Raw genomic sequence first — 15,201 nt, 5'->3', positions numbered from 1 at the left:
TCCCTCCGGGGCGGGGCCTCCCCTCCTAAAAGGGGCCCCGGCCCCAGCCCGGCCCCATTTGGACCTTGCGCCCCGGCGGGATGCGCCCCCAGAGAGGTACGTGGTGCGCCGGCCCTTTAAGAGACCCTGGTGGGTGGTGGGGCTCTGGCCCTTTAAAAGCCGCCGGGGGGGGGTCCCACCCTGGGTTTCTGGGGCTGAAGGAGGGGGGCAACCTAAGGGAGCGACGCCGTCCCTTTAAGAGCGAAAGCGGGGGACTGTCCCTTTAAGAGAGACCTTTAAGAGCTGCTGGCCCTTTAAGAGGGATGCAGCTTGCGGGCTTTTTAAGAGGAGGGGGTGATGGGGACTCTCCCGGACACCTGGGCCCCTCCTGGATGCCTGGGTCCCTCTCCGGATGCCTGGGCCCCTCCTGGACGCCTGGGTCCCTCCTAGACACCTGGGTCCCTCCTGGACGCCTGGGTCCCCCCCGGATGCCTGGGCTCCCTCCTGGATGCCTGGGTCCCTCCTAGACACCTGGGTCCCTCCCGGACGCCTGGGTCCCCCTGGACACCTGGGTCCCTCCTAGACACCTGGGTCCCTCCCGGACGCCTGGGTCCCCCTGGACACCTGGGCCCCTCCCTGGACGCCTGGGTCCCCCCCGGATGCCTGGGCTCCCTCCCGGACACCTGGGTCCCTTCCCGGACGCCTGGGCCCCCCTGGACACCTGGGTCCCTCCTAGACACCTGGGTCCCTCCCGGACGCCTGGGTCCCCCTGGACACCTGGGCCCCTCCCTGGACGCCTGGGCCCCTCCCGGATGCCTGGGTCCCTCCCGGACACTTGGGCCCCCCCGGACGCCTGGGTCCCTCCCGGACACTTGGGCCCCTCCTGGACACCTGGGCCCCTCCCCGGACACCTGGGCCCCTCCCTGGACACCTGGGTCCCTCCCGGACAGCTGGGTCCCTCCCGGATGCCTGGGTCCCCCCCGACACTTGGGCCCCTCCCGGACGCCTGGGCCCCTCCCCGGACGCCTGGGCCCCTCCTGGACGCCTGGGCCCCTCCACAAGGAGTTTCTCCATGTGTCCCCTACAGGGGCGGGGGAAGGGGATCCCGGGAGGGGGCGTGTCCCGTCCTGGCCCCGCCCCCTCGGGTCTCCGCGGGGGCGGGGCGGGGCTTCCCCATGACGTAGCAGCCGGCGGGGATTCCGCGTCCCTGCTCCGCTGCCCCAATCGCCCCCGCAGGGGGCCCAGGCGTCCGGGGAGGGATCCAGGTGTCTGGGAGGGGCCCAGGTGTCTGGGGGGGTGGGGGCGGGCCCAGGCATCTAAGGAAGGCACCCAAATAGCCGGGGGGCCCAGGCGTTCGGGGGGGCCCAGGCGTCCGGGAGGGGCCCAGGCATCCACGTGTCTCCCAGCTCTGCCCCCCCCCCACCTGAGGGGACCCAGGCGTCCGGGGGAATCCCTGCTCCCCCCACCCCTCCCAGGGACATGGGGAGCCCCCGGACGCCTGGGTCCCCCCGGGGAGGGAGGGAGAGGGGGTGGAGAGCGTGAGGGCGGCGGGGACCCAGGCGTCCGGGCTACGTCACTTCCTCGCGGGTTTCCATGGCGGAAAAACCCGCTGCGCTCCCTCCGGGGGCCCAGGCGTCCGAGAGCCCTTGCTCCACCCGCTGCGGGGCCCAGGTGTCCGGGAGGTTCCCAGGCGTCCGGGTGCCCCTGAGGGCCCAGGTATCCGGGGGGAGGGCCCAGGCATCCGGGAAGTCCCAGGCATCTGGGTGCCTCCGAGGGCCCAGGCGTCCGGAGGGGGCCCAGGCGTCCGGGGAGGTCCCAGGCATCCGGGGGGGTCCCAGGCATCTGGGTGCCCCTGAGGGCCCAGGTGTCCGGAGGGGGCCCAGGCGTCCGGGGGGGTCCCAGGCATCCAGGTGCCCCTGAGGGCCCAGGCGTCCGGAGGGGGCCCAGGCGTCCGGGGAGGTCCCAGGCGTCCGGGGGGGTCCCAGGCATCCAGGTGCCCCTGAGGGCCCAGGTGTCCGGGGGGGGGGCCCAGGCGTCCAGGAGGTCCCAGGTGTCTGGGTGCCCCTGAGGGCCCAGGTGTCCGGGGGGGGGGGTCCCAGGCATCCAGGTGCCCCTGAGGGCCCAGGCATCCGGGGGGGACCCAGGTGTCCAGGAGGTCCCAGGCGTCCAGGTGCCCCTGAGGGCCCAGGTGTCCGGGGGGGGGTCCCAGGCATCCGGGTGCCCCTGAGGGCCCAGGCATCCGGGGGGGACCCAGGTGTCCAGGAGGTCCCAGGCGTCCAGGTGCCCCTGAGGGCCCAGGTGTCTGGGTGCCCCTGAGGGCCCAGGCGTCCGGGGGGGGGGGCCAGGCGTCCGAGGGGGTCCCAGGCGTCCAGGTACCCCCGAGGGTCCAGGTGTCCGAGGGTCCAGGTGTCCAGGGGTCCCAGGCGTCCGGGTACCCCCGAGGGCCCAGGCGTCCGGCGGGGTGGGGGGGGTCCCAGGCGTCCGGCTGCCGCTGTCCCCGCAGGCGGCCGCCCCCCCGCGTCGCCCCCCCAGACGGTGAAGCAGCTCCTGAAGGTGCTGAGGCAGCAGCAGGGCGCCGGCGACCGACCCCCGGTGAGTGACCCCAGCCCCGAGGGGCCCAGGCGTCCGGGGGCGGCCCCAGCCCCCCTCCCCGCCCCCGCCGGGGCCATCCCACCACCCCCGCCCGGATGCCTGGGACCGCTCTGACCCTCCTTGTCCCCCTCCCCCAGGGCACGGCCGTGTCCCCCCTGCACCTGCCGGCGGGTGAGTGACCCCCCCCATGTCCCCCGTGTCCCCCATGTCCCCCCATGTCCCCCCATGTCCCCCCGTGTCCCCCCATGTCCCTCCGTGTCCCCCCATGTCCTCCATGTCCCTCCATGTCCCCCCATGTCCCCCGTGTCCCCCCGTGTCCCTCCATGTCCCCCCATGTCCCCCCATGTCCCCCGTGTCCCCCCGTGTCCCTCCATGTCCCCCCGTGTCCCCCATGTCCCCCGTGTCCCCCATGTCCCCCCATGTCCCCCTGTGTCCCCCATGTCCCTCCATGTCCCCCCATGTCCCTCATGTCCCCCCATGTCCCCCATGTCCCCCCATGTCCCCCCATGTCCCCCCATGTCCCCCCATGTCCCCCATGTCCCTCCATGTCCCCCCATGTCCCTCCATGTCCCCCGTGTCCCCCATGTCCCTCCATGTCCCCCATGTCCCCCCATGTCCCCCCATGTCCCTCCATGTCCCCCCATGTCCCCCATGTCCTCCATGTCCCCCCATGTCCCCCCATGTCCCCCATGTCCCCATGTCCCCCCATGTCCCTCCATGTCCCCCATGTCCCCCCATGTCCTCCATGTCCCTCCATGTCCCCCCATGTCCCCCATGTCCCCCATGTCCCCCCATGTCCTCCATGTCCCTCCATGTCCCTCCATGTCCCCCATGTCCCCCCATGTCCCTCCATGTCCCTCCATGTCCCTCCATGTCCCTCCATGTCCCCCCGTGTCCCCCATGTCCCCCCATGTCCTCCATGTCCCCCCATGTCCCTCCATGTCCCCCCATGTCCCCCATGTCCCCCCATGTCCTCCATGTCCCCCCATGTCCCTCCATGTCCCCCCATGTCCCCCATGTCCCCCCATGTCCCCCATGTCCCCCATGTCCCTCCATGTCCCCCCATGTCCCCCCATGTCCCTCCATGTCCCCCCATGTCCCTCCATGTCCCTCCATGTCCCCCATGTCCCTCCATGTCCCTCCATGTCCCCCATGTCCTCCATGTCCCCCCATGTCCCTCCATGTCCCCCCATGTCCCCCCATGTCCCCCCATGTCCCCCATGTCCCCCCATGTCCCCCCATGTCCTCCATGTCCCCCCATGTCCTCCATGTCCCTCCGTGTCCCTCCATGTCCCTCCGTGTCCCCCCGTGTCCCCCGTGTCCCCCGTGTCCCCCATGTCCCCCCATGTCCCCCCATGTCCCCCATGTCCTCCATGTCCCCCATGTCCTCCGTGTCCCCCGTGTCCCCCATGTCCCCCCATGTCCCCCATGTCCCCCCATGTCCCCCCATGTCCCTCCATGTCCCTCCATGTCCCTCCATGTCCCCCATGTCCCCCCATGTCCCCCCATGTCCCCCCATGTCCCTCCATGTCCCCCATGTCCCCCCATGTCCCCCCATGTCCCTCCATGTCCCCCCATGTCCCCCCATGTCCCCCCATGTCCCCCATGTCCTCCATGTCCCCCATGTCCTCCGTGTCCCCCCATGTCCCCCATGTCCCCCCATGTCCCCCCATGTCCCCCCATGTCCCCCCATGTCCCTCCATGTCCCTCCATGTCCCCCCATGTCCCCCCCATGTCCCCCCATGTCCCTCCATGTCCCTCCATGTCCCTCCATGTCCCCCGTGTTCCCCCATGTCCCCCATGTCCCCCATGTCCCCCCATGTCCCTCCATGTCCCCCCATGTCCCTCCATGTCCCCCGTGTCCCCCCATGTCCCCCATGTCCCCCATGTCCCCCCATGTCCCTCCATGACCCCCCATGTCCCCCCACGTCCCTCCATGTCCCCCCACGTCCCTCCATGTCCCCCCATGTCCCTCCATGTCCCTCCATGTCCCCCGTGTCCCCCCGTGTCCCCCCATGTCCCCCATGTCCCCCATGTCCCCCCATGTCCCTCCATGTCCCCCCATGTCCCCCCATGTCCCCCCATGTCCCTCCATGTCCCCCGTGTCCCCCCATGTCCCCCATGTCCCCCATGTCCCCCCATGTCCCTCCATGACCCCCCATGTCCCCCCACGTCCCTCCATGTCCCTCCATGTCCCTCCATGTCCCCCCACGTCCCCCCATGTCCCCCCATGTCCCCCATGTCCCCCATGTCCCCCACATCCCCCCACATCCCCCCACGTCCCTCCATGTCCCCCCACGTCCCCCCACGTCCCCCCACGTCCCCCCATGTCCCCCATGTCCCTCCATGTCCCCTCCATGCCCTTAATGTCCTGCCATGTCCCCCCATGTACCCCCCCGACATCTCTCCCCAGGTCCCACCATCCCGGTGGCTCCATCCCCATCCCCATCTGCTGCCACCTGGTCTGGGGCCCCACCAGCTGCCACTAATGCCGGGGCCTGCGGGGTCCCCCCTGTACCCCACGGTGGCCCGGAGGGACCCTATGGGGCTGCGATCCCCAACCCGGGGGGCTGCCAGGTGAGAGGGGGCCCCTAGGGGCAACTGGGCCAATGGGGGGTCAATGGGGCAGGACGTGAGGACAACTGGGCCAATGGGAGGGGTCAATGAGGCTGGATATGGGGACAACTGGGCCAACGGGGGGGTCAGTGGGGTTGGATGCGTGGTCAACTGGGCCAACAGAGGGTCAATGGAGGTGGATGTGGGGTCAACTGGGCCAACGGGGGGTCAATGGGGCAGGACACAGGGTCAACTGGGCCAACGGGGGGTCAGTGAGGCTGGATACAGGGACAACTGGACCAACAGGGGGTCAACGGGGTTGGATGCGGGGTCAACTGGGCCAATGGGGGGTCAATGAGGCTGGACATGAAGTCAATTGGGCCACTGGGGGGATCAATGGGGCTGGAGGTGGGGACAATTGGGTCAATGGGGGTCAATGGAGGTGGACGCGGGGTCAGCTGGGCCAATGGGGGGTCAATGGGGCTGGACGTGGAGTCAACTGGGCCAATGGGGGTCAATGGAGGTGGACGTGGGGTCAACTAGGCCAACGGGGGGGTCAATGGAGGTGGACGTGTGGTCAACTGGGCCAACAGGGTCAATGGGGTTGGATATGTGGTCAACTGGGCCAACGGGGGGTCAATGAGGCAGGATATGGGGTCAACTGGGCCAACGGGGGGGGTCAATGGAGGTGGACGTGGAGTCAACTGGGCCAACGGGGGGTCAACGGGGCTGGAGATGGGGGCAATTGGGCCAACAGGGGGGCCAACGGGGCAGGAGGCGGGGTCGGGACCACCCAACTCCCCCGACCTCTGCCCCTCGACCCCTGACCCCGGCGTTTCCACAGGCCGCCGCCCCCTTCGGGCCCCCCGGCCCCGCCTGGGCCCTGCCGGTGCCGGGAGGGGGCCCGTCAGGACCCGGGGGGGCCCCGCCGGGGCCGTTGGCCGAGCCCGACCCGGAGCCCGAGCCGACCCCGGGGGAGCTGGCGGCCGCCCGCGCCGCCATCCGCGCCATGGACCCCCGGGAGCTGCTGCGGCAGGACGAGGAGGGGGACACGTGAGCGCGGGGAAGGGGGCACCCATGGGGGACCGAGCGGGGGGGACCGGGGGGGCTCAGGAAGGGGATGGACCGGGAGGGGGGAACTGGGGGGACTGGGAACTGGTGGGGCCGGGAATGGGGTTGAAGGGGACTGGGAAGGGGATGGACTGGGAGGGGGGAACTGGGGGGACTGGGAACTGGTGGGGCCGGGAATGGGGTTGGAAGGGACTGGGAAGGGGATGGGTTAACGAGGCGGGGGGACGCTAACGAGGCCGCCGCAGGCTGCTGCACGTGCTCTGCGCCCGGGGGCTGCGGGCTTCGGCCCGGGCGGCCGCCGAGGCCTTCGAGGCCCTGGGGCAGCTGGAGCTGCGGGAGCATCGCGGGAAGGTAAGGGGGTTTTGGGGGGGGGGGACGCAATGGCGTGATAACGGGGCAATGATGTGGTAATTGCATGGGAATTGCATGGTAATTATGTGGAAATAACACAGTAATAACATGGTAATGACATAGTAATGACATAGTAATTACATAGTAATTACATAGTAATAACATAGTAATAACATGGTAATAGGGGTTAATGGGATGGTAAGTGGGTGGGGTGGTAATGGGGGTAATAACGGGGTAATATCAGGGTGACGGGGGCAGCTGGGTGATAATGGGTGTAATAACTGGTTAATGGGGGAGATAATGGGGTAACAATGGGGTTATGTGGGGTGAAAATGGGGTAATAATGGGGTTATGGGGTGATAATGGGGTTATATGGGGTAATAATGGGGCTATGGGGGTGATAATGGGATGATAATGGGATTATGCAAGGTGATAATGGGGTTATGGGGTGATAATGTGGTATTAATGGGGTTATGGGGTAATAACGGGGTTATGGGGGGTGATAATGGGATAATAACGGGGTTATGGGGGTGATAATGGGGTATTAATGGGGTTATGGGGTAATAACGGGGTTATGGGGGTGATAATGGGGTAATAACGGGGTTATGGGGTGATAATGGGGTTATATGGGGTAATAACGGGGTTATGGGGTGATAACGGGGTGATAATGGGGTTATGTGGGGTAATAATGGGGCTATGGGGGTGATAATGGGATGATAATGGGAGGATAATGGGGTTATGTGGGGTAATAATGGGGTTATGGGGTGATAACGGGGTGATAAAGGGGTAATAACGGGGTTATGGGGGGTGATAATGGGGTAGTAATGGGGTTACGGGATGATAATGGGGTTATATGGGGCGATAATGGAGCTATGGGGTGATAATGGGGTAATAACGGGGTTATGGGGTGATAATGGGGTTATGGGGGGTGATAATGGGGGAATAACTGAGTTGTGGGGGTGACAACGGCGTTTGGGGGTAGCAGCGCGGTAAAGCGGTAGTAATAAGGGAACAACGATAACAAGGGGGTAAGAGTGTAATAACGGGTTAATAACGGTGTAATAGGATGTTAATAGGGTATTAACAAGGGTAATAACGAGGAAACAAGAGTAATAAGGGCGTAACGGGGGGTAACGAGCCCCCCCGAAACCCTGACCCCCGTCCCCCAACCTTTCCCCCCCCCCCAGACGCCGCTGCTGGTGGCGGCAGCAGCGGCCGCCCCCGGGGTGGTCGGGGACCTGCTGGCCCTGGGGGCCGACCCGGACGCCGCCGACCACCGGGGCCGAACCGTCCTGCACCTCGCGGCCACCTACGGGCTGCCCCGCGTCCTGCGGGTACGACCCCCCGCACCCCTACCCCCCCCAAGGGACCCAGGCGTCCGGGATGTCCCACCCCCCCCACAAGGGGACCCAGGCGTCCGGGACGTCCCACCCCCCCACAAGGGACCCAGGCGTCCGGGACGTCCCACCCCCCCCCCAAAGGGACCCAGGCGTCCGGGACGTCCCACCCCCCCCAAAGGGACCCAGGCGTCCGGGACGTCCCACCCCCCCCAAAGGGACCCAGGCGTCCGGGACGTCCCACCCTCCCCAAAGGGACCCAGGCGTCCGGGACGTCCCACCCCCCACAAAGGGGACCCAGGCGTCTGGGACATCCCACCCCCCCCCAAAGGGACCCAGGCGTCCGGGACGTCCCACCCCCCCCCAAAGGGACCCAGGCGTCCGGGACATCCCACCCCCCCCCCACAAGGGGACCCAGGCATCCGGGACGTCCCCCCCCCACAAAGGGACCCAGGCGTCCGGGACGTCCCACCCCCCCCCACAAGGGACCCAGGCGTCCGGGACGTCCCACCCCCCCCAAAGAGACCCAGGCGTCCGGATCCCCCCCTCTAACCGCCTCCCCGGGGGGCCCAGGTGTCCGGGTCCCGAGGGACCCAGGCGTCCGGGCTCTCACCCCTCACCCCCCCCCCCCCAGGCCGTGATGGCGTCCGGGGTCCCCGTGAACGTCGAGGCGAGGAACTTCGAAGGTGGGAAAATTTGGGGGGGGGGGAGCTGGTCCCCAATTTGGGGGGGGGTCTCCATTTTGGGAGGGGGTCATGAAGGTCCTCAAATTGGGGGGGATTTGGGGGCGGCCTTTGGGGAGGGGGACATCTCTTTTGGGGGGGGTCCTGAGAGTCCCCAATTTGGGGGTCACCCTTTTGGGGGGGGCTCCTGGGGGGAGTTTCTTCTCTAGGGGAGTCCCTGCGGGGGGGGGTCTCTGGTTTGGGGGGGTCCCCAATTTTGGGGAGTCCTGGGGGAGGGGTCTCTTATCCCCCTCATTTGGGGGGATCCCTAATATTGGGGGGGGGTCTCGGCAGGGGGAGAATCCCCAATTTGGGGGGGGGCCCCTCGGGGAATTTGGTAGGTCCCTATTTTGGGGGGGCGTTTCTCGGAGGGGGGGGTTGGGGGGGGGGAAGGGGTGCTCATCGTGACCCCCCACCCCACAGGCCAGACCCCCCTGCACTGCGCCGTGCTATCCCACAATGCCTCGCTGCGGGCGGGGGGGGTCGCCGCCGGACCCCCCCAGGACCGGCTGCTCTGCGTCGAGCTGCTGCTGCGCATGGGGGCCGACTGCGGCAGCCAGGTACCCGGACGCCTGGGCCCCCCCACCTCGGACGCCTGGGCCCCCCAGGAGGGAGCCGTGGCTGGGGAAGGGGGAGAAACGATGGGTCCTTTCGGGGTGGGAGGGGGTTGGGGATGGGCCTCCCGGACACCTGGGTCCCTTTGGGTGGGTTGGGGGGAGGGTGATGCGTGGCGCCCTCCCCGGACGCCTGGGTCCCTTCCCTGCAGGACATGAAGAGCAGCCAGACGGTGCTGCACTTGGCCGTGCGAGGGGGGAACCTGGCCCTCACCCACTTCCTCCTGCGCCAGCCCGGGGTGGCCCCCCGCCTCGTCAACATGAAGGTAACGAGGCTCATTGCGTGCCTGTGGGCGAGCTGTGGGGTTGGGGAGGCTCTATGGGGCCTTTGGGGGTGTCTGCGAGGGATCTGGGGGGGGGGGGTTGGGGATGTCTGTGAGGATCTACAGGGCCTTGGGGGCATCGGTGGTGGGACTCGGGGGGGCTGGAGATGTCTATGGGGGATCTATGGGGAGATTCGGGAGGTTCTGTGTGGGCTTGAGGGTGTCTGCGGTGGATCTATGGGGCACTGAAAGTATCTATGGGGCCTTGGGGGCGTCTGTGGTGGATCTATGGTTGGCTTGAAGGGAGCTATGGGGCCTTGGGTGTGTCTGTGGTGGATCTATGGTGGGGTCAGAGGTATCTATGGGGCCTTGGGGGTGTCTATGGTGGATCTATGGTTGCCTTGAAGGGATCTATGGGGCCTTGGGGGTGTCAGTAGTGGATCTGTGGTGGGCTCAGAGGTATCTATGGGACCTTGGGGGTGTCTATGGTGGATCTGTGGTGGGCTCAGAGGTATCTATGGGACCTTGGGGGTGTCTATGGTGGATCTATGGTGGGGTTGGAGGTATCTATGGGCCCTTGGGGGTGTCTGTGGTGGATCTGTGGTGGGCTCAGAGGTATCTATGGGGCCTTGGGGGTGTCTGTGGTGGATCTATGGTGGGGTTGGAGGTATCTATGGGCCCTTGGGGGTGTCTGTGGTGGATCTGTGGTGGGGTCAGAGGTATCTATGGGGCCTTGGGGGTGTCTATGGTGGATCTATGGTGGGGTTGGAGGTATCTATGGGCCCTTGGGGGTGTCTGTGGTGGATCTGTGGTGGGGTTGGAGGTATCTATGGGGCCTTGGGGGCGTCTGTGGTGGATCTATGGTTGGCTTGAAGGGATCTATGGGGCCTTGGGTGTGTCTGTGGTGGATCTATGGTGGGGTCAGAGGTATCTATGGGGCCTTGGGGGTGTCTATGGTGGATCTATGGTTGCCTTGAAGGGATCTATGGGGCCTTGGGGGTGTCAGTAGTGGATCTGTGGTGGGCTCAGAGGTATCTATGGGACCTTGGGGGTGTCTATGGTGGATCTGTGGTGGGGTTGGAGGTATCTATGGGCCCTTGGGGGTGTCTGTGGTGGATCTGTGGTGGGCTCAGAGGTATCTATGGGGCCTTGGGGGTGTCTGTGGTGGATCTATGGTGGGGTTGGAGGTATCTATGGGCCCTTGGGGGTGTCTGTGGTGGATCTGTGGTGGGGTCAGAGGTATCTATGGGGCCTTGGGGGTGTCTATGGTGGATCTATGGTGGGGTTGGAGGTATCTATGGGCCCTTGGGGGTGTCTGTGGTGGATCTGTGGTGGGGTTGGAGGTATCTATGGGGCCTTGGGGGCGTCTGTGGTGGATCTATGGTTGGCTTGAAGGGATCTATGGGGCCTTGGGTGTGTCTGTGGTGGATCTATGGTGGGGTCAGAGGTATCTATGGGGCCTTGGGGGTGTCTATGGTGGATCTATGGTTGCCTTGAAGGGATCTATGGGGCCTTGGGGGTGTCAGTAGTGGATCTGTGGTGGGCTCAGAGGTATCTATGGGACCTTGGGGGTGTCTATGGTGGATCTGTGGTGGGGTTGGAGGTATCTATGGGCCCTTGGGGGTGTCTGTGGTGGATCTGTGGTGGGGTTGGAGGTATCTATGGGCCCTTGGGGGTGTCTATGGTGGATCTATGGTGGGGTTGGAGGTATCTATGGGCCCTTGGGGGTGTCTGTGGTGGATCTGTGGTGGGGTTGGAGGTATCTATGGGCCCTTGGGGGTGTCTATGGTGGATCTATGGTTGGCTTGAAGGGATCTATGGGGCCTTGGGGGTGTCAGTAGTGGATCTATGGTGGCTTGAAGGGATCTATGGGGCCTGGGGTGTGTCTGCGGTGGATCTATGGTTGGCTTGAAGGGATCTATGGGGCCTTGGGGGTGTCTGTGGTGGATCTATGGTGGGGTTGGAGGTATCTATGGGCCCTTGGGGGTGTCTGTGGTGGATCTGTGGTGGGGTTGGAGGTATCTATGGGCCCTTGGGGGTGTCTGTGGTGGATCTGTGGTGGGGTTGGAGGTATCTATGGGCCCTTGGGGGTGTCTGTGGTGGATCTGTGGTGGGGTTGGAGGTATCTATGGGCCCTTGGGGGTGTCTGTGGTGGATCTGTGGTGGGGTTGGAGGTATCTATGGGGCCTTGGGGGTGTCTGTGGTGGATCTGTGGTGGGCTCGGAGGTATCTACGGGACCTTGGGGGTGTCCGTGGCGGATCTATGGGGCACTGAGGGGAAATCTATGGGGCTTGGGGGCCTCTATGAGAGCTGTAGGCAGCTTGGGGGGATCTAGAGGGCTTCGGGGGGCACCTACGGTGCTTGGGGAGTCCCCGGACCCCCCCCAACGTCACCGTCACCCCCAGGCCCACGGCAACACCCCCCTGCACATGGCGGCGGCGCTGTCGGGGGGGCCCAGCCAGGAGCCCCTCGTCCGGCTGCTCCTGGCCTGGGGGGCCGACCCCGGCGCCCGCAACCTCGAGCACGACCTGCCCCACGGGCTGCTGCCCCCCGGCCCCGCCGGCGACCAGGTGGGTCCCCGAAACCCGCCCGGCGCCCCAAATCCTGCCCCCGCCCCCCCGGGCCGCCTCCTGCACCCCAAATCCCCCTCCTCCGCCCCAAACCACCCCTTTTCACCCCAAAATTGCCCCCCTGCACCCCAAATCCCCCTCCTCCGCCCCAAACCACCCCTTTTCACCCCAAAATTGCCCCCCTGCACCCCAAATCCCCCTCCTCCGCCCCAAACCACCCCTTTTCACCCCAAAATTGCCCCCCTGCACCCCAAATCCCCCTCCTCCGCCCCAAACCACCCCTTTTCACCCCAAAATTGCCCCCCTGCACCCCAAATCCCCCTCCTCCGCCCCAAACCACCCCTTTTCACCCCAAAATTGCCCCCCTGCACCCCAAATCCCCCTTCTCTGCCCCAAATCACCCCTTTTCACCCCAAAACCGCCCCCCTGCACCCCTAAATCCCCCTCCTCTGCCCCAAATCACCCCTTTTCACCCCAAAATTGCCCCCCTGCACCCCTAAATCCCCCTTCTCTGCCCCAAATCCTCTTTTCACCCCAAAACCGCCCCCCTGCACCCCTAAATCCCCCTCCTCCGCCCCAAATCACCCCTTTTCACCCCAAAATTGCCCCCCTGCACCCCAAATCCCCTCCTCTGCCCCAAATCACCCCTTTTCACCCCAAAATCGCCCCCCTGCACCCCTAAATCCCCCTCCTCCGCCCCAAATCACCCCTTTTCACCCCAAAATTGCCCCCCTGCACCCCCAAATCCCCTCCTCTTCCCCAAATCACCCCTTTTCACCCCAAAATCGCCCCCCTGCACCCCTAAATCCCCCTCCTCTGCCCCAAATCACCCCTTTTCACCCCAAAATTGCCCCCCTGCACCCCCAAATCCCCTCCTCTTCCCCAAATCACCCCTTTTCACCCCAAAATCGCCCCCCTGCACCCCTAAATCCCCCTCCTCTGCCCCAAATCACCCCTTTTCACCCCAAAATTGCCCCCCTGCACCCCTAAATCCCCCTTCTCTGCCCCAAATCCTCTTTTCACCCCAAAATCGCCCCCCTGCACCCCTAAATCCCCCTCCTCCGCCCCAAATCACCCCTTTTCACCCCAAAATCGCCCCCCTGCACCCCTAAATCCCCCTCCTCCACCCCAAATCACCCCTTTTCACCCCAAAATCGCCCCCCTGCACCCCAAATCCCCCTTCTCTGCCCCAAATCCTCTTTTCACCCCAAAACCGCCCCCCTGCACCCCAAATCCCCCTTCTCTGCCCCAAATCCTCTTTTCACCCCAAAACCGCCCCCCTGCACCCCTAAATCCCCCTCCTCCGCCCCAAATCACCCCTTTTCACCCCAAAATTGCCCCCCTGCACCCCAAATCCCCTCCTCTGCCCCAAATCACCCCTTTTCACCCCAAAATCGCCCCCCTGCACCCCTAAATCCCCCTCCTCCGCCCCAAATCACCCCTTTTCACCCCAAAATTGCCCCCCTGCACCCCCAAATCCCCTCCTCTTCCCCAAATCACCCCTTTTCACCCCAAAATCGCCCCCCTGCACCCCTAAATCCCCCTCCTCTGCCCCAAATCACCCCTTTTCACCCCAAAATCGCCCCCCTGCACCCCTAAATCCCCCTCCTCCACCCCAAATCACCCCTTTTCACCCCAAAATCGCTCCCCTGCACCCCTAAATCCCCCTCCTCCGCCCCAAATCACCCCTTTTCACCCCAAAACCGCCCCCCTGCACCCCTAAATCCCCCTCCTGTGCCCTAAATCCTCCCCTTTCACCCCAAAATCCCCTTCCTGCACCCCAACATCCCCCTCCTCTGCCCCAAATCCCCCCTTCCCCCCCCCGAATCCCCCAACCCCCCTTTCCGGGGGACCCCCATCTCCTGCCCCTCCCCCCAGCCTTTGTCCCCTCCCCCCCAATTTCGGGGTCCCCCCCCGACCGGCCCCTCCCCCCCCTCCAGCTCCGCCTCCTCCTGAAGAGCCGCCGGGCCGCCCGCCGCCCCTCCCCCGCCTCCTAGGGACACCCCGGAAGTGACGTCAGAGGGAGCCCCTCCCCCCCCAGAACTGCCCCCCCCTCCAGCACCTCCCACCGGGGAAGGAGGGGGGGACAGGAGGGGTCCCGGACGCCTGGGTCCCTCCTAGCGCAAAGGGGGGGGGGGAAGGGGTCCCCGCCACGGGAGGGACCCAGGCGTCCGGGGTGCTTCATTTTCCTCGATTTCCGTGAAATCCGTCATTTTGGGGCGGGGGGGGTTGGTAAGGGGAGGAGGGAGCGGAGCTTCCCCCCTCCCCACCCCGAGGGACCCAGGCATCCGGGTCCCCCCCGACCCCCTCATTTCTGTGAAATGAATCTCCGAACCACGTTGGTTTTTTGGGGGGCGGGGGGCTGAGAAGGTTAAAACAGGGAAGGGGGGGCCCAAGGGGCCCAGGCATCCGGGCACCCTCTTCCCTCCCTGCCTTTAGGGGCGTTGCCCCTTTAAGAAAGAGGATGTTGCCCCTTGAAGAAGGGGGCGTTGCCCTTCTTAAGAGGGCGTTGCCTCTTTAAGAGGGCGTGGCCCACCCTTTTAAGGGAGAGTGGAACCCCTTTAAGAAAGAGGACATTGCCCCTTTAAGGGGGGCGTTACCCCTTTAAGAAGGGGGCGTTGCCTCTTTAAGAAGATGTGGGCCCTCCCTTAAAGGGAAAGTGTTGCCCCTTTAAGGGGGGGTGCTGCCCCCTTTAAGGGGGGGGTCGTTGCCCCTTTAAGAAAGGGGCCCACCGCAATGCCTTCGGAGGGGGCGGGGCTGCCGTGTAGCCCCGCCCCCTCGCGTATCACCCCGCCCCCTCCCCAAATTCGGGGAAAGGGGGGAGAGGGGAGAGACCCCCATGGGGGAGGAGACCTGGCTCGTTATCCTCCTTAATGAGGTGCTTAATTGGGGGGGGGGGAGGCGCTGAAAGGAGGGGGGGGACCCAAAGCGGGGGAGGGGGGTGGGAATGGGGGGGAGGCTCAAAGTGGGGGAACTGGTTTGTACTGGGATGGGGGGACTGGGAAGGCGGGGGGAGGGGCGTGTCCCCTGCCCATCCCCCGCTCTGAAATAAAACCTCCTGATCGGCCGGAGCGAGTGGCTGCGATTTGGGGGGGGAGGGCTGGAAAAAGGTAACTCATAAGGGGCCCAGGTGTCCGGGAGGGGC

The 15,201-nt window shown here is 65.7% G+C and overlaps 1 protein-coding gene across 1 annotated transcript; it reads left to right on the top strand.

The window, feature by feature from the left end:
• Nucleotides 1-42: 42 nt before the first annotated feature.
• On the top strand, nt 43-14,838 carry NFKBID (NFKB inhibitor delta). The gene is made up of 12 exons (XM_068929467.1): nt 43-96; nt 2,483-2,571; nt 2,709-2,742; nt 4,985-5,148; nt 5,972-6,180; nt 6,444-6,549; nt 7,737-7,883; nt 8,521-8,572; nt 9,032-9,168; nt 9,375-9,488; nt 11,892-12,056; nt 13,997-14,838. Exons 1-12 carry the CDS (start codon nt 81-83, stop codon nt 14,051-14,053), a joined length of 1,290 nt encoding a protein of 429 aa, XP_068785568.1. The 5' UTR covers nt 43-80; the 3' UTR covers nt 14,054-14,838.
• The last annotated feature ends 363 nt before the right edge of the window (nt 14,839-15,201 follow it).

This window comes from Struthio camelus, unplaced genomic scaffold (genome assembly GCF_040807025.1).
Source record: "Struthio camelus isolate bStrCam1 unplaced genomic scaffold, bStrCam1.hap1 HAP1_SCAFFOLD_115, whole genome shotgun sequence".
Lineage (NCBI taxonomy): Eukaryota > Metazoa > Chordata > Aves > Struthioniformes > Struthionidae > Struthio > Struthio camelus.
This window is presented reverse-complemented; position numbering and strand designations above follow the sequence as displayed.

What these genes read in the sequence shown, in the direction of transcription:
- NFKBID (XM_068929467.1), top strand. An exon ending in CCCCCTGCACCTGCCGGCGG is followed by an intron (nt 2,743 to 4,984) that starts GTGAGTGACCCC and finishes ATCTCTCCCCAG; the next exon opens with GTCCCACCATCCCGGTGGCT. An exon ending in TGCGGGAGCATCGCGGGAAG is followed by an intron (nt 6,550 to 7,736) that starts GTAAGGGGGTTT and finishes CCCCCCCCCCAG; the next exon opens with ACGCCGCTGCTGGTGGCGGC.